Below are 19,440 nucleotides of genomic sequence, written 5' to 3'. Positions count from 1 at the left end.
GTCAAAACAGACGCCTCGTTATAGTCTCGATAATTGTTTTGCTCGGATCATCTAGTCCGTTACGTTTTGGGTAACAGGTTGTATGACGTTGCGGCGCTCTGTACAGCCTGGTGTCTAGACCGCTCGAAAAATAGCCGCCTTTATTCTACCTTTGATTGAAAATCACTTGCGGTAACAGCCATTTCGTTATCCCTTAAGTAGCGTAGGGGAGCACGGCCAGGAACGCCCCAGCTTCCAAAAGGTCAATTGTCATTCATTCTGCCTTTCGCTGTAGCCAGCGTCCACGGGGCTCTTGCTCTTCAAACTGTTTCTGATGGGCGACTTCCCTATAGAGACGGAAATAACCACTTTCTTGAATCCGCTGGTCTCCAAAGCCACGTATCTGAAGGCCTTTCCAGCTAGCGTCATTGCTGTTGTTGCTATTATTGCTGTTGTTGTTCCTGCTGTTGTTGCTCTGTACTGGGAAACGTGCTGGCTCGTCAGAAAACACCAGAATGTAAGCCCAACTTTGGCATGGACTGGTAATTGGCCAATTTAACTGCGATCTGTAAAGAACATCAGACAGAAAAGACCTACTTATTTCCTTGGAGACCCAGACGAACTCATTCATTGGAGAAACTAAACTTTGCTGGGATTAGTCGGATCGGAATCTCCATACCACGTAAACGTGTGTCTGTCCAGGGCTGATAGGGATAAATGTTTAATAGGTAAATCATTGAAGTGAAAGGCTTTCATATCACTGGAATACTTAAATATTTTTTGTTTAGATCATATAAACCGCTTGTTTGTCTTATTCCAAGCATTATTCATAGCTACTGATGCACAACAGAGTTCAGCGCTACTTATCGTCAACATACCATAGAAAAATTGTTTCTCGTGATCAATGTATAATATTTGTCATGTTTCCTTTACTTTTTTTGCCGCAAACTAGCTGACTCTATTGAAATTAATAAAAATAATCCATGTTGCATGTATTTATAGCTGGTTTATATGGGTCGCTATGTCGGAGTATCAGACACCTCTCAGACACAAAGCAAGAACTTTACCTGGTCAAGAGTATTCAACCCATTTGTTTAGATAGGCGAACAGCTATCAGAAGACCTAAATAGTTAGTCTTAAGTTGTGCTGATGCGTCCGTGTGTGTGACCAAATATAACTAGCGTCAAAAAAGAGCAGCTTGATACTTCAAGTTCTTACATAATCATATTCTGCAGTAAGTTCACGAAAAGCATCGTATGATATAAATACGCTAGTCGAATGAGACGTATTAAATCGAAACGAAAATAGAACAAAGAAAGTGATTCTAAAATCCCTATTGAGACCGAGTGATATGGTGGGCACCTGACAGCAAGTAAAGGGACCTACGTGATCCTGCATTAATAAAGCAGAAACGTCCTGATCTACCAATGCAATTTCTAATTCTGTTGTCACCTGTAACGCTGTGACACCAACATACATAGTAACAACTATCATAAAATACATAAGACAATAATTTCATTGAATAACGAAGGCGTCTTTAGATGAAGCAAACTAGAATTTTTTTATTGTGTGCGACTACTTCCAAAGCAAATGCACGGCCACCGTGGCTCTGTTGCATATATAAATGAGGGGTAGATACTAAGGGTACAAGTTGGGCACGGGCGAACATTAACGCTAAAGTCAATCGTGAATTCTGATATCGACCCTATTGATAATACATAAATCGAAGAGTTGCAAGGGATACAAATAGAAGGATGAAGAATGATGGTCGCGCTACCTTTTTAAGCGGCGAAAAAAGTAACACCCAGCGAGCGCAGCGGCAGACAGATCGCCCCGCGTACCCTACGCTTTCATGAATTCAGTTCATATCTGTGTACATGGTGACGTCTGAAAGTAGTTTAGATGTCAGACACGTTACTTTACTTGAATAAATGCGGAATAAGTACAATCCGCTCACACGAAGAGGCTCATGTCGTTGTCCAAACAATAACGCTAGCTTATAAACATAAGGAATCGGTGGCCTGTCTCTTTATCAAAATATGGTCGAACCCTGATCTACTCCAGGGCCCACTAAGCGTAAACTGGTAATCCCGGTTCGTGTGGAGCTTCTCGGCTCGCTTTGTCGTCCAGCAGGACGCCCTAATCATTTCACAACATCGTTAAGACAGCACGGGCTATTTCAGGGCCTGACCCCTTTGCAATTCTTCGTCGCTTGCGGATGTTTCCCATCGAAACACAGTTATCATCAGTTTGGCGATAGGTTCGAATAGGTAACTCAAATCCTCACTAAGTGGTGTGTTGTATCGCTGTTACAGCGTCGCGTTTCCGATTTCAAAAATGGCGTTCATCGTCAACGTTACAAAGATGAAACCATAAGGTAGATGTTCCGATCGAATTACTTCATAGGTTCAAGGCTGTGTTGCTTAGCCGCGCAAGTTCATGGCTGCGTCAACGTCAAAGACCTTTCAAGCGCCATCATGGGCGATCGTATCCTCGTTTGGGGAACGTCAGTTTTGTTGCGGCGTTTCTGCTAACAGCCAAAGGCATCCCAAAAGGTCGTTCCAGGGTTCCAGTTGGGGTAAGTATTAAAGTGGTGCGTCGCGCCTTATAGCTACCGCTTGCGTGGCGTACGAGTACAACCTGTTACGGCTAAATCATTGGGTGTGGAACTGAGATGAGGGCATCCTGCTCGGCGGTGTTGGCCGCGTGACACGACCTAAATTTGGGCGATTGTCATAACATTTGAAGTATTCAAGGTAGGGGTTTTTAGGGTAGAGCGCAAAGCCTGATAGAGTCGATCCGACCAGCAAGTACCGGCGTGGTATATATACGGTACTCACACTGCCGCCTTTCTAATATGAGTTCGACCCTTTCCGGGTTGCTTCTTCGGGTCGATTCTGAGAACCATCAATAAGGCTGCGACTCTTTTCTCTACCAGAGGATTGGGTACCTCTGAGAAAAACTCACACAACAGTCAGATATATGATTGTCTATGGCCGAGACATTTTTTTCGATACGATTGAATTTAGTGGCAGATTACTGAAGCATAATTGCGAACTTTCCGTCCATCGTATTGTGCCAAATCCCTGTATCGAACCGAGTTCTGCTTTACGCCGCTAGATTGTATTTCCACAAGAAGTATTTGATATGAGTTATTCTAAGATACGTTACATACTGTTTGTTTCGTGTTTATCTAAGTCGAGCAGATGAGCTTTGCGTATCGAAAAAAACCTAACCCATTTATCGATGCGAGTCGTAAGACCACTGTAGGCAATTTGGCCTTAAATTGGTTTCCGATTCACTGGGCACCCTTTCATACCACTGGGACTATTCGGTTCAAGCGATTAGCGCCATGCAGGTGCCTATCAGGTGTCCTAATTAATTGCCCTAACCCAGGCGTGCTTAAATAAAAAACATTTACAGAAATCCTTGATACATTTTAGAGTTGAAATGTAAGCCTCGAGTCCTTGCCTCTTTTATCAATAGTCGAAGCATCCGTATATATTGTGTGAAATTTACTAGCCGTGGCCTGCATCTCTGTGTGGACAATCTATGACTAAACTGCCATTGCTGATCGTCGCACGATATCGTTGACTCCTCTTCCCTCCATCCCTAGCTAGATGTCCATGCAACGCATTAAATTGCACCCGCCGTAAACTAGTCAACGAATAGCCATAGACACGATATGCGTGCCTTTTGTTATTTTATTTTTATATCTCTTATATGATTTTTTATTTTTTATTATCTCAAACGAAATTTAACTAATTACAATCTTTGTTTCTTCCAACTGTAAGAAGCTGAATTTTTTGACGTTTTTTTTTACAATAACGCCAACATGTATAATTTAGATTCTCTGCAGCAGGTAAGTATTATGTCGAGTCACTATATTTTCTCAATAGCGCTTCTCACAATCGAAGATGATCTTTCTAGAAACTTCTGAAAAGCTGCGAAAAAAAAAAAATATCGAGGGATCGACATGATTAACGCAACACGGAAAATCTTAATTTCCTAAAGGAACTGTTTTAACCCAAACGTAAATGAGTTCTATTAAAAACGATGTTAAAAAGTGAAATTTTCTACGCTTAAAAATTGAAGTCTGTAACTGTTTAATGAACTAAGTGAAATTACGCCTTTGAAGCACTTCTGACGCAATTTACTCCGAGAATACAGACTGTCAGTGGTGAGGCAACGACATTAGTTAGGAGAGCTTGAGTTTTTCTTCTTCAAAGAAGTCCAATTTTTTTTTTCATCGTAAAAATTGGTTGCGCAACGTGTAAGTACATTCAGCGCTTTTTAGGTAAAGGATTATGGAGTCGTTATACCCTTCCCCGGTCGTTGCCAGGTCGTATACCGCTCGTTTCGCATCGAATAGCGAGATAGAAAGCCATATCTCGGCACACTCTCTTATCTAAACGCCTGAGTAGTTAGATAAGAATTATCCCTTGGTGGCCAGAGTGGCCCGGTTTAAGTAAATAGTATATATATCATATATTTGAGAATGGCGTGAGTTTAATCTACAATCTATTTTACAGGATAAATAGAGTTAACCGAAAGTGCCTTTCGAACCATACGCACACCCATACATGACAGATAAATAGAGCATTTTTTTTTCATATTTATCTCGAATAAGCACCGACTCATCTCTAGTAAACACCGTTTAACGTGCTACAGTCCCTTGAGCTAACAATAATAACATGTTGCTACATTGTTGCGGCACAGTAATACGTTCACGAACCGCAACATAAAATGTTTACGAAGCATTAAGTTGATCAATTCCGACTTATTTTATCCACCAGCCAACAGCCGGGTGTGATCGTACCGGTAAAAATGCGAGCTTTTTTAATTTCGATACGTTATGCCAGCCGGAGCACGCTACCCTATGCTATATTCCATGCTAACACTTCCGCTTTTTCTATAGACGAGTCAAGAATGTATCATGTAACAGGAAGCTGTTTCTCTTTAGACTCGTATGTCTATACCCAACAACTTGCTACACGTTCATGTGTACATCATGTCGTATTGAAAATTAAGGCTCTGCAACGCCTCGCGTTGGTCAGGGCGCGTGCTAGCTGGTCACATAAGCGATGGCTTTGCACGTAGCTCCCTCTACGGTTGTGTCGCTCAGGTCTAGAGTGTCAGAGCCTCACATACTTCCGGAACCTGCAATCCTGAGCAGCCATCGTGGTGTACGCCTACTGATCTACTAAATGCCAGTTACAAACATGGTCCGAGACGAATGATGTCAGGCAGCTCGTATATTTGTTCACGTATATGGATTCAATGGGACGTTGCATTGAATGTATTTCACCCTTGGCTTGTTCGGAAAGAACTGACGGTCGTTGGCTTCCTCCGTGTTTGCTCGGCCTGAAGCTCCGGCACATCGCTGTGCTTTGGTCAGATGAAGTCTCAGCCGAGCCAAGTTAGGTTTGAACTTTATTTACTCCTGGTCTGTTCATCGAACGAATGTGCTGAAGGATAGAGCCGACCGTGCTTCGATCGAGTGAGATGACAAACGAAGTACCCAAGAGCTCAGGAGAAGAACAAAGTAACCGGCTTCAGCGCTGCCCCCACGATAGGCGTCAAGTGACGAAGCGAAAAGTCGCTTATCGGAGAAATTGATGAAATTCACCGAAGGTCATTTGAGCTTTTCGATGTTGGCTGTGTATGGACAAATTCCAGAAAGAAGATATCTTCTTGATTTTTCTACGAACGGTGGTATTATAGTTGTTTCGACAAAGTTTATATTGTGTTGGCACGGGCCGACGGCGTTGATCTGCCTGCTGTTCTCTAAATGCGTGTTGTCGCACAATGTGGCCTATTGACAGGGCCTCAGATCTGCCGTACTTGGATGCTTAGCCTAATAGTACAAGCAATTTTTCTCTGACGTGCTCCTAATACGTCATATCCACGTCGAAAGCCTTCTTATTCCTTTCGTTTGACGCGCAGATTAAATGTAGAAAACAATTCGAGTTCTATAAAAGATTTCTTCGTATTGTATCTGATCATAGAACGAAATGAAGCAGGCGTACCATTAATATGCTTTAATAACTATTGAAAGACGAAATCAATGTCCTGTTGCCCTTTCTGATAGAGCCTACATTTAGCTGGCATTCAGTAGGCCAGATTATATGTCCGTTATTTTTAATGTCGTTTGCCTCGCTACGACTAAAACTGTAAGAACTCGATAAAAGAGTAGACAACTTTAAATGGCTTTCATATATACGTGGCTCACGGTGAGCGACGAGAAAAACTAAATTAAGCATAAGTGAGCGAAAGAAGAATAATTCTTATATATAGTGGGGAACGCAAACTTAGCTTGGCACGGCAATGAAAACGCATCTAAGGCGAAGCACTATTGAAGCGTCCTCTAGGAGAACAGCCTAGGAACGTAGACTATAGACCTCGCGAAGTTTCGAGTTATTAAATGGACTGGTTCGGCAGCACTGAAGTCGGTCTTAGCCACGGCCTCCATTTTCGATGGCCCCGATTTACATTTTTTCTGGCTGTCACATATTCCCGCGTCTCAACTAACCACCGCAGTCAGTGAAACATTTGCGAACGTGATGCTAATGTATACGCACTAGAGGGCGCCTACTACCCTAGCAAGCAACGAAGGGCTAGGCAATCATAGAAGTAAACGTCTTCTTTTTTCATTCCAACAAAGGGAGTCGAATCAAACAATAGTCATTTATATAGTCGAAGGCCTTCGTTGTCGCTTCTTTTTTTCGTTGTTCAATTAGTTCGAAATGGCCAGTAAAAGGAAACATCGTAGGAATTCTACTTGTAGTACTTGTTATCCTACGAGTTTAATTCACGGATTGCAACGGCGGTTGATTTCGATAAGTTGCTGCTTTAGGAAAAACAACAGAGGAACAGGATGCGAGAACCATCGACATGATGGAAAAAGGATACATACGAACCTGGGACGACCGTAATCATTTTACACAGCCACGCTCGAAATTTGCTTGTATGAAAATGTTTCTGCATTATTACACGATGATCGCTTTACTGCCTGTCTTCTGGATCTGTTTCGTGCCTATGACGTTTCGTGCAGTCCATTTAGTATCAAGACGATAGCAGTCACCCATCTATCTATATCGGACAGAAATGCTAATACATATAGTAGCGTTTCTGTTTGTTTCGAATTGCCTGATTAGAGTCTGTCCTCGTGTCTATGTCAGTATTTGCATTTTACGATGAATCGCTGCTACATAGGGTTGAGTTCAGCCATACGATCTACTGCCTCCCTTGAGTTCAAAAACGGAGGTAGCGGCAGAAAGAGACCAGAGAATACACAGAGCGTAATCGTTGATGGAGACTTAACGTAAATGCGTTTTTGCCCATATGTGTGTCTATACGACCATAGTCGTAACTGCATCGAACGTCAGAGACGACCCTTAGCGTATGCAGTTTCGACAGATAGCACAATATACTGATCAAAATTTATGCGTAAGAAGCGTACTTATGTAAACCGAACAACCCCCGGTGACTGCACGATCCGCAACGGCGACACCCGCGTTCCGTCGGATTCGTGCAGATCCGGCCTGACGCAGTCCAAAACGGAGTTCCAGCCACGAGACAGAAGGGTGCACGGAAAGGGAAGCAGAGGTACCGCAATGACAGCCTCTGCTAGAGTCAGCGGGCAACAATCTTTCTGAAACAGTGGACCGCATCGAATAGACCCAGTAGACCTAAAAGAAAGATATTGCGGTAGAGTCACAGATAGTGGCCTTCAGGGGTGCAAGTGGCGGCGTCACTACATTGCCCACCCGATGAGCAAACGCAAATTCCAATGAACACACAGAGTAGACATGTAGATTGCGTGTCGAACGTAGCGCGAGTTATCAGTGAAATAAGCTCGTAAAATTGCTGCCTATTCAAATCCTGCCTGAGCTGTGGTTGGTTTTGTATGTCCGCCTGGTACTATTGTTGATGCCGATTTGACTGCCGATACGACTGTTGTTATCGCCCACTCAGTTCGGTCTGTTCGATTGTCAACCTATCAAAACAAAATATCAATCGTTATAATCTCGCTAACCTAAGAACCAGGCACGGTGATGTAATTTACCATTGTTCATTCGTGGTACTATAGATTGTATCAGGATAACCATTGTAAGATGCCGTTAGCAACGTCATAAGCTGCTCGACGTGGTGGTGTCTCGTAGTTGATTCGCCCTTGCATGAGCGCTGGAGCTTATTAATAGAAAGAACCTCCTCTAGGAGAACCCATAAAGCCTTTACATTTAGAAGGGCATTTTTCCTTTAGGCAATAAATATAGTCTACGAAGAATTGTCCGATATTCGCTGACAGCGTATAGTTAGCGTGTTTTACTAATAATCAGAAATCGGAGTGTATTTTGGTTAAGCTGACTTATAGTTTGTAGTTGTGGTCGAAACAAGGGTCGTCTTCAGAACCTCTCCATGTTTCCATGGTGCCTGCCTACGTCAGCCGGCGGAGTTCTGCTCTAGGATCAACGGGCTGATAGAGACTGTAGTCTTCAGTAATAGCCGGAGCTCAATATTCGGGAACAGCAGTTGATGTAAAGGCATGTTGTTCACAGAAACATTCGTGTCTACACTATCTGGAAGATATTTTAATTAATGATCGAACTATTTCTATTAGAGTTTGCGAAGATTAGATAGGGTCCTATTACACACCATCTTTGAGTGTTGCTAACAAACGACCTTGATATAGTAACATACTTCATACGGTCGTGTAGACTGGGAGCGAAAAATATGACAATTCCGTTGCACATTTTCTCCTTTCAAAAAACTAGATCATGCATTTTAATACCTATTTGAGGCTAGCATGTCGTTTTGATATTATGGAGCACTTTCAGCCGGCTGCGCTTAAAGTTGGTACCCTTTTGTAGCAGTTCTTGCATAACTCAAAAAGGAATTTTGCTGGATTTGTCTCATATATGCAAACGGGAGCAGAGTGATCAATACTACCTGCCACCGTTTTCGAGTCATAGGGCTCGAATCATCTACGTGTTTAGCGCCTTCTGTTGCACACAGGTGAGTGTATTTGCTTCCATCGCTGAAACAGGTTTGAGTTTTGGGTACCTATATACAACCCAACTTGTCTCCTAAAAGATGTACTTTATGTTACATTTAAACCAGCGGTACACCCAGGAATCGTATAATTAATAAGGTTGCTGAAGCATTTATTGCAGACGAATTATCACAGGCGCATTTCTTGCCTGAGCCCAAATGGAAGTTAGACAATTGTGGCATAGTTAATTAAATAAGGCTTCCACGGTATATAATTTGACCACGTGATAATGCAGCAACACTGTGTTTGCCTGCTATATTTAGAAACACATGCTGGTCTAGGTTCGAATCAAAATATACATTTTTGTTTCCTACTCAGAGAGATTAGTAGTCTGAAATTCTTAGTGGCTTAATTGTTAAACGTAAAACTGAAAACATTTCATCACATTGTTCCTAGGATCATTCAAAATTACCCGCAGCATTGCTTTTTTTTGTTATGTATCATACCTAACCTTTACATAATTCTCTAAGCAACTGTAAGCCTAATAACGACGGAATCACTCAATTGGCAAAAATGTAAGAAGGCTACAAGGTTAAGTGCGCAGGACTACTTTTTTATTGAGTAGACAATTCCTTCGAATCACCTTTGCAGTATAACAGTTAAGCGCTATTTGTCTTTTAGGGAAAAATATGGGACCAATATATTGCTTGAAGAAACTTCCTGAGCTAAGACTTTTACCGGATTGCGGTCGTCTACGCAATCCATATTATGGCCCTCGACATCTTAGATCCCTCATCCGAGAATCTGAGTGTGAGACCGGAAGTGGGAGTAACCGGGTATGCTGCAGGTCATCAGGAAATCCGATCAGTTACGGCGGGCATAAATAACTGTCGCCATTCCCTCAACCACCAAATGTGATCCTCCTGCTGTTCCAGTGCTCTTTTCAACACTTCTTTTTCGCTTGTTTCCTTATCTTTCTCACCTCCTAAGCTCCATTGTTTTTCCCGGTCTTACCTTTACTATGGCCGGGGCAATGTTTTCGCGCAGTGTCGCACGCGTAAACTCTAACTCGCACAGTTGCAATCTTCTTTACTGAAAAAAACGTGTTTGCTCCAGACACGTGCTCCGCCACGCTGATATCACTTTTAGCCGGGCCGCACGCCGGCGGGTATCTTCTGCCCCATAACAATAATAATAATAATGATAGAGGCTGCCGCTAGCGGACGGAAAGGGATATAGAAGAAAGGCTCATACATGTGCTAGTGCTGTTTGTTGTCTTTGATCGTGGCGGTTGTAAAGTGATGATAACGATGCACTGTGTTTGTTTTTTTTTTTTGCAAAACCCTGGTGAACGGCCGTAGATGCTGCTGTTGTGATGGCCGCGAACAACTAAGCCAGGGCAAGACATGTACATGGAGATGCTAAAGAAGCCAAGGACATGAAAGCCAAAGGAAAAGAACCGAGGGGCAACCGGGAAACATAATAGCGCGGTATCGAGCGGAAGAGCAGAAAGGTCAAGAGAGAGAGATAGGATAGCCAGGGCCAGAGTTCGTTCATAGACAGCGAGAAGGTACTATGCACTCGAAGGGCTTTTTTATTTCTGCCTTTAGCTCCTTACAAATAGCCGAAACGGCTACAAAGGAGAGATGCAAGCGACATGGCAAAACTAGTACGAAAATTAGAAAAGCTCTCGATGGATCGTTTCTGTTTTATATAGAAACATCGCTGGCTCCACTTCTCTAAGGGAACACTCACACATCTATCGAGCACCTACATGCATGCGATATTGCGTTTACCTAGTAGCGCATTCTTCAAGTGACATTTCGGTTTCGTTAAACCTGAACAAGGTTCAGGCCGTTGTTCCAACTCAACGCAGCTCCTCGTGGTGTTTTCATCAGCTTTCTTTCTTTCTTTCTTTTAGTTCACAACAGCATAGAGAATAACTGTGAGGGGTGAAATTGAAGCTACGGCCTGTAGCAGCTGGATACCGCAGCGGACAAACGAAATGAAAGAAAAAGTTAGTGAGAGTTTCCGGTCCTTTTAAAAAGACGGTAGTAACAGTAGCATTGGCTGCTTTTTCTCGGTGCATAACCATACGATGTCGGAAACTAATGTGCCTTGTTTTTTCTCCTACAGGAACGGAGGGGGCAGAAAAAAAACGTATAAGGAGGCAAAGAGGAACGAATGCAAGGCTGATGGAGATCGAGGGGCAAAGAAGAAGGCAATAAAGAAATATAGAGAAAACAAGGCACAGAAGCCTTTTTGGATTGAGCTCGATGCTGGGCCCAATGTGCTGGCATGACGTGGAGTCGGCTTCCAATGGGCTGACATGCCGAGATGGGTGCGTCGCAGCACCAGCCGCGTAAGACAAAACTCGTTCTAGCCGAAGAAGACAAGTCGAGCAGAGAGGAAGCACTTTGGTTACCGCTGCCTAATCAGTTCAATGGCGGCTTTTCGCATGAAGTGCAATATATGGTTTGGTTCGACTGTGCTGCGTGCGGCTCAACTCAGCACGGCCAGTAAGAACACAGTCTGGGGCTGAACACGCCGGTCACTTCACTTGAGGAAAAGTCTCTCTAGCCGGAGATAGAGGAGCTCTTTCCGTTGCTTAGTTTAGGGGGGCTGATGCACCCGAGCGGGTTATCCAATGGTGATCGGTAGCGCCTTTAACGGGAACTCTTGCAGCCTATAGAAACGCCAGCTTAGCGTAATGACAATGGATAGGATAGAAAAGAAAAAGAAGAGTGAGCTACGTACTTCTCCTGTTCCGTTCACGGCTGCACCAACAGACGGCAGGCAGGCGGGTACGCTTGCTAGAAGCAAGGATCGTCTCATCCTCAGCATCATTGAGCAGAGCAAACACCTCACAGCTATCACTCGAACAAAGGAATAGAGAAAGAGAGAGATCCCGCGTCGTCTATCTTGTTTTCACTCGACCCTGGGGGCCACTGTGGCGGGCAGTGAAACGGAGGATGACAGTGATCTGTGGTGTAGGCACATGCCGCACGGGTGGGATCGGCGTGCCGTATGTGGCCGCGCGGAGAAAGCAATATCTAGCTGAGGCAAAGTGCTCTAGAGATAGGACTGGCTGTGGAAGAAGCTGGCGACGCTGGCTAAATCATCAGAAAAAGTCGTGCTATATATGCATAATGCCTTTAGAACAGATTTTGGTCGTAAGAGAAGAAACTTGAGTATCCGTGTTAGCACTAAATGCAAAAGTTTCAATTGAAGATCGTTACAAAACTTAATCAAATGGTAATGCAATGGGTGAGTCGATAACTTACATGTATTAGTGAAGCGCAGTATGATCGATACTCTATTTAATTCTCTTTTACCAGATATAAACCGTTTGGCATTCACTTAAGTAAGCGTTGCATAGATGACTTCTCTTAAATTAGATAGAATAGGTCATCGGCCAAATCTTATTCTGTATAGCAGCGAGTCTAGCTTTAATATTAACCTGATATCGACCAGGATGGTTTGGATTTAAGATTATAATATTTTTGCTGTTTTACATCCGGTCTCGCGCTCACGCATGTTTGTCAAACCATTTCTGTCTTTGTAAAATGCAGCCCGTTTTTCATTATTATTGCGAGTTACATGCGTTCGATTGCCACACCAAGCGATACTCCTCTGCCCATACGGCCATTGACCACGCGCATTTATACAATAATGTTGTATAGAAATGAACTAGCCCACGCTAAATACCATATATAACTTTACTATTATTCATACATGTATATACTAAGTCGCACCTTTCGCATAGGTGTCATGAGCGTCATCTGACCCCCACCCGATTGCCCAGAGATCTTGTCCGCAAAGCACGCATTAGTCCGCTCCTTTATTCCTCGTTCACAGTATTCTTACTCTTCTACAAATCAATCGATTCTTATGCCAATAAAATGGATGAAACGTATCGTACGTGGGGCTGTTCGCCTGCTTTTCGTAGTAATCGTAGTGAGTCGGCCATCTTTCATTGCTAATGTTACCTGGAGGCGCCGTCCATAACGATCTTTTCTTTTGTGTTCCCTTTTCATCATTCTGTCTTTGCTCGCAGGTTCGCTTGTCCCATCTTTAAGCAGATGCCAGATTTTATAATAAGATGGTGTGCTAACTAGCCCGTGAAGTTACTGGGTCTGTCGCTCGGACATTATCCCTTTATGCGGTTTTCCCACTTCGTTTTCCCTTCAGACGAAGGCTTAGGTGTAGTCTAGAATACAAAAGCAAAACCTTCTAGCTGGATTTTTCCGTTGACTGCCTTCGGAACTCCTGCTCGACAATTCGTTCCTTCAGTGAACGGATGTTTCGCTCAGCACATGCAGTAGTGGACGGAGCTCGGAAAGTGGTGAACCGCAGACGCAAATGGAGAGTCCAGAAGGGGGCCATAGATGCGATAGAATCTCTGGTAAGTACTGTTATCCAATGCCACTGTAGTTGATGAAGACGACAGTCTTTGGAGCAGCGACAAACGATTCGTTGCTTCCAGCAGGGTCGGTTAGAAGACCAACTCGTTTTATTGCAGTAGACTAAGGACTGGATTCGACTTTGAGCACGCGTATACAACCGACTATTAGGAAAGGGTAGGCCGAAGGTGAGGGACTCATTTGGCAGAGGAAGGGCTGGCCGCCACTCTCGCCACTTTTGGTACGTACGCTTCCGACGGGTCTTTAACGGGCTCGAGCTGCTCAATGAGCGCCAGCGGCCGCTCTTCATAGATCAGAGCGCGTGCGTTTTTACGCGCGTCAACGTGCTCAACTATTTTACTGGCTTTCTTGTTCTTACTTGAGTGGCTCACTGATGTCTCTCTCGAAATCGCTTCTCCAAGTCGGCTCGACTCGTGTCATACAAAGATGCAAAACGGAACGTAGACGGTTGCATTGATGACGCGGTTTCGTTCGGCAGTTTGTTGCGGCGAGAGTGGTATACGATTAAGTTCTCCTACCAACGGTACTAATACTCGACCCTAACGATACGTCGTCGCACTGCGCATATCTTGAAAATGACTTCACGCCCCCTCCTCGTATTTTTGAAAACAGTTTCTGGAAGGACTAAACTAAGACAAGCATAAAGCACCGAATAGAGCATCTGAGATAGTTCAAACAGAAGACAACCGCTTAGAAGGAGTGCTAAATAAGTGATCCAGTGTTGTGAATAAGCCGAAGACGTGAGAGTACGCAAGAAGGTGAAGACGAAAAAGTAGGTTTCGTAAATAAACTCATACAAGATCAGAAATAACTGACACTAGAAACAAGAACATGGCTTGTATTCTATCCCTTAACTTCACTGAAGTATGATTCCTCTACGCGGCCTTCCTGATCGTGCATCTCAGTACGCATAATTCCAATCGTGCATAATCAGTTCATCAGTGAATCCGGTTACTTGCGGTAGTGTTAATAGTAGTTGTGACTTGTAAACGATGTCTCGTAACGTGTCGTGTCCTGCCCATGGTAACAATTTATAGAAAGACACTAGAAGCAAGAAATCGTACAAGATATGGCGATGTCTCTGTGCGCTTCTTCATAGCATTGTGGATTATCGGATCTCCATTGGTTTTTTTTTCGCTCTTGTTTGCTTGTGCATAGGTGTATTATATCATACTATTTGATAACGGCTTTGTGTGTTTTTATTCGTTCGTCTGATCAACTCCCTTAATAGTGGCGGTGATCACAAAACCACGACTGCTGCTGTTACTTCTCTCGATTTGCCGTTTAATGAGTGCCGTCGAGTAGTAGCTGCTGCAGCCCCCGTTGCTATATTCTTGGTGTTGTTTGGGTTTTGTCAACCTACATTGTGGATATCATGTGGGTCTCAGTAACAGCGACGCAGATATTGGGATTTTCGCTACTCCTGTGCGGCTGGATGGCGGCCGCAGCCACAACTGTAGGGGCAAGCAGACTTAGTTCACGGACGGTGACAACCCGCTACGGTGCATTGAAGGGCAATATCGTCACGTTGGAACAGGCGTCACGGACGGGTCTACAGCCGGTCGAGGTATTTCTTGGTGTCCCGTATGCGTCACCACCGACGAACAGCATGCGCTTCATGCCCCCAGGCACACCCACACAATGGAAGGGCATACGAATGGCGGATCGCTTCGCCCCCGTATGCCCCCAGCGGCCGCCGGATATCCGTAACGAGACAGAGGCTCTCAAGAGAATGCCCCGGGGTCGTCTTGAATATTTCCGCCGACTCCTACCGTTCCTACACAAACAGAGCGAGGACTGTCTTTACTTAAATATCTATTCGCCTGCTATCGGTAAGTGCGTGTGATATGAAAGATGGAGAATTAAGAATTATTATTATGATACGAAAGATGGAGAAAAATGACAAAGTGTAAACAAGCATCCATTATTATTGTATGTAAACGTTGACTGAATAAGTTGGATAAGCTGATAAACACACCGGCAAAGGAATAAAAACTAAGCAAATGCTGCATTAGTGCATCATGGAAGATACGAAATCTTAAATCTGGCGGAGTTAAATCTCAGCTCAAAAACTCCAACCAGTGCTCTAGCACATGTTCAGCGACAATGGGGTTGAAAGCCAAGCATCTAATCGGATGAAATAGGTGTCAGGCCAGCTTCTAGGAAAGGACTATACAAAGAACTGATCAGCGTCATAACCCTCTATGAGACCGGTATCAGTATTTCAAGCGAATCTCGAGATATTCGGGCCCATTTTGATAACACGCTGGTCCTTCAAAACTCGATCAGAAGTCGCCACCAACGTTTGGAAAATGCCAAGACCAACATACGCGCTCGAAGGTTCACGAGCGTTCATTGTACTGCAATAATGATAATACTAAATCGACGTTGCTATCAAAATAAATGATTCACGTTGCGCCTATGGCACTACCGTCAGGCACTGTTTCGGTGCACAACGAAGTGTGTCTACGCTAGCACGTTCCCCGTATCCTTAGACCTTGCTGCATCAGTTACGGGGCTAAGCATTGATGTTTAGCGCCAAGGCAGCAAACCCCTTTTCCGACTGTGCGGAGTTTCACCTTTGAGTTTATATCACTGCCTTCTGTTTCGTCCTTATTCAGGTTAATAATAATGTAAGCATTTGTAGCTATCCATTCCTTCAATAGCTTTTACCTATAGAAGCTAGATGTTTATCTAGCCTGTAACAGAAGATGTCTATGTTCAGTCATAGTATAAAACGAGCATAGTTTCAACGTTTTCCATCGAGAGAATTTTTCCAAAGATGCAGTACGTTGTGTGATTACTAGGTCTCCACATTGCAGAATATTTTTATTGTTCGGTTTCACGCTTGGTGAAAGAAATTTTCTGTCGAACCTTCCGTGCAGAAACAAATCGATGGACAATTATGCTATAACAGGTAGCGTAAAGCTTTACGTTGTTTTTCCACAGAAGTCGGGCTATGCAACCCTTGCTTTTTTTGCAAAACCCATTTCTAGGACACTTAAACACTATCACCGAGGGTATCTATGCTCTAAAAATCGTTTGATATAATAACGTGTTCCAGTTTAAGTTCGTTTTGGCAAAAGTCACTCCTGCTATTTCATACCAGAACGTCACCATTGTACACGTCATTCAACGATCGTAACGAGTCAACATCGCGTGAGCCTTAAAGATAAAAACAAATCAAAGCCATCAAGAATTTCAACGATACGTCTTTTAGGTTTCCACATAAGAGCCCCGTGTGTGGATATAATTTCGTTTAGGGCTCACACGGGTCTGCTTTACTCAAAGACACATGAGCGGGGTATTTGCGTTAGACCATTACAAAAGGCAAACAACACTTGATAACCACAAATGCATACCTTGGCTTCGGAGCACGCCATTATATAGATAAGATTATAAAGAAAATGGATAGAATTTTTTCGCATTATGTCGTAAATGCACAAACTTTATTGTCATGGCTGTGTTAAAGGCATCTGTAACACTGAGAAAGTGACTTATCTACGGCAATACTGGGAAGAATCAGAAAATTGTTGGGTCTTACGGCTATTAGAATGCATGCAAATATGCCTGTGTTCGTTGTAATAGTATCGTACAATTTTATCTAATTAGAGAGCATACGAGCAGAATACTTTCTGATGATAATTTATTCCTATTTGTTTTAACGCTATTATATAATTTGTATTCACTATATAAATAGCTCGACGATGTCCAGCAGTGAAGCTTACAGAGCATGAAATAGCGTATACCAGTTCAGATTGTATGATTCCAATCTGTAATGAGCGAGGAGTTCGATAGAGCGGCGTTCACATACCTTATCGAAGTCATTCCGACTTCACCCACGGCTATAGCTGTGTCCGCTGGTCTTCATAGAGCAAACAGATATTTCAGGTTTTACGTCTGGTATTGCCTTCGGTAAGGAATACTTTAGACGGCTGGCCCTCGCAAAATGCAGCACGGCTGGCTTTTGAACCTCAACCGTTTCGCGTGATCTTGACCGTTCCCTTAAGAATAACCTCTTTATTTATTGCACCTAGGCATCTTCGTAGATTATTAGGTACCTATAACTACAACACTAACTAAGCTTTGTGCACATGAAAGGTGACAGAGCATTTAAAGTTTGTCGTTGTTTGATTTTATGATCTTCACTAGCGGCCCAGACTATAACATGATCACATTGTGTGAAGTATACGCGTTGTATTATGGAATACCCGTACTGCGCATTCTAATAACATGTAAAATGTGTTTAATCCATAATTGTCAAAAAAAAATATTATTCTATGTTTATTCTCTCTCGTTTTGTTCTCCGGTTCTGTTTTTACTGCTCATTGGTGTGTGAGCGCGGACAGAATCGTTAAAAACGGCAATAAATTAGAAATTATCTTCATCGAAGTCGTGTCTATCAATCAACGTGTGCCGAGTCCGTGTATCATAGGGAAAAAAATGTAGAAAACTATCGCTTTACTTCTCTATTCCCATGCTATACACAACATATCTTCTAGCCTCGCCGTATCATTATCAACATCTCGTTATTTCAAATTATCTAATTTTCGTTACGATCAACGGTCGCCGCCCCTCCGCAGCTTTGTTTCTTAGCTAAAGAATTCATGGACGGTTTAACGTCTGACAGGTATAAATATGAAGAGTCCCGTACACGGTAACAACGCAATTTGCTGTTTTTCTTCGTTTTAGTCTCAGGCTTATTTCTGACTTGTAATTTGGCCTTTAGCTGGACTATGTCTGTCGGACCTTACCAACTTGGAGAGCAGCAGGAGACAAAAAGCAATCGCTGGTGGTGGCCTGCTTACGACCTGAATCTCTGTTAGAGGAAACGTTTCAACGTAATTGCACATATACTTGTGACCGTACGTGTGTGCATGTGCATTCCCCTATTACCGTATACATATTACCGTATACGTAAAAGAGTAACGACGCCAACAAGCCCGAGTTTCAAATGAGCGTCAACTAACAAAGAATGCGAGAAATGTATAGACACCACAAATTGTCCGGTGCAATCGCAATACGTACTGGGTTTCCTATACACATAATATACGCATATATTATTGTACAGGTCGTTTTTCCCGGATTATTTAAGCAGCCCTTGAGTACTTAGCCTTGTTGTAACGCTAGCTTCTATAAAAAATAGAGGCAAAACTTCATGCAAGCTCCTTTCAGCTGGGCATCGCTTTCATTTTTTTCTCATTTGAGCTAGAAGGCTCAACTAATATTAATAGTGGTAACAGTAATAGTTAGTTACTAGCTGTCCCTGTTCAGCTCTTTTATGTGTTGCTTTCCTTGCCTATTGTTTCTTCCACAGTCACTTACAAGCCACACTGTTGCTTGCTATTCAAGCAGATAGTCCCTTTGTCGATATCTTCTAGAAGTTCATGTACTCCCTGCTTGTAAACGAATTTTTTTTGTTCACTTTGCTTATTTCTGGTGGCAGCTGCAGAGGATGCGGCCTCGGCGATTGCGGAGAAGCGCTGGCTGGGGTTAGGTATAAACACCTAATTTGCATTATAAGGTAGGCACTTGTATTGCGAAGCACTCAGCAGTGGCGGCCGCGCGTCGACCATAAGCTGCACCGGCCTAAAGCGGGCATGAAGGCAGGGCGATTCCCGTCAAATGCTCTCATTAACTCATACAGACAAACGGGGAAAGCACGATTGGAGCTCGACGTAAGGCTGCCTCCATTGGGGCTGCCGCTTCCTCACACCGCCGCCAGCTCTCCTATTTCTGCTTGCGGAAGCGACGTGGCCGAACGTACGTACTATCAGCGGCACCGTTAACACGAGACAAAGAAGCGGAGTCTGAGGGATAAATTATAGGAGACAGAATATCTACGTTAGGATAGACGCGCCCCAAGTGCACTCGATAAGAATAACCGAACGGATTAATCGAGTCGAGTAGATTTTACTCATAGGTCGTAACACCGTTCTGCATGCAACAACCGAAGCAAATTCTTGCGTTTGAAAGGAGTTAGAATGGTTGCCATTTCGAAGATAGGCCTTATAAATGCATTCCGTAATGCCCGCAGAGAGT

General features: G+C 43.4%; 1 protein-coding gene across 2 annotated transcripts in view; it reads left to right on the top strand.

The window, feature by feature from the left end:
- The first annotated feature begins 13,702 nt into the window (after nucleotides 1-13,702).
- The window catches only part of LOC111269987 (neuroligin-4, Y-linked), a 33,667-nt gene continuing 27,929 nt past the window's right edge, over nucleotides 13,703-19,440 (top strand). For both annotated transcript variants that reach the window (XR_002686047.2, XM_022849955.2), the window contains exon 1: nucleotides 13,703-15,230. Coding sequence is in view for 1 of the 2 variants with exons in the window: in XM_022849955.2 (XP_022705690.1) it covers nucleotides 14,774-15,230 (457 nt within the window). In the remaining variant the exon portion in view is untranslated. The remainder of the gene's footprint in view (nucleotides 15,231-19,440) is intronic.

The sequence above is a fragment of the Varroa jacobsoni genome, unplaced genomic scaffold (assembly GCF_002532875.2).
Source record: "Varroa jacobsoni isolate VJ856 unplaced genomic scaffold, vjacob_1.0 scaffold_1428, whole genome shotgun sequence".
In the NCBI taxonomy this organism is placed as follows: domain Eukaryota; kingdom Metazoa; phylum Arthropoda; class Arachnida; order Mesostigmata; family Varroidae; genus Varroa; species Varroa jacobsoni.
Note: the sequence above shows the minus strand (reverse complement) of the source record. Positions and strands in the feature narration are given on the sequence as shown.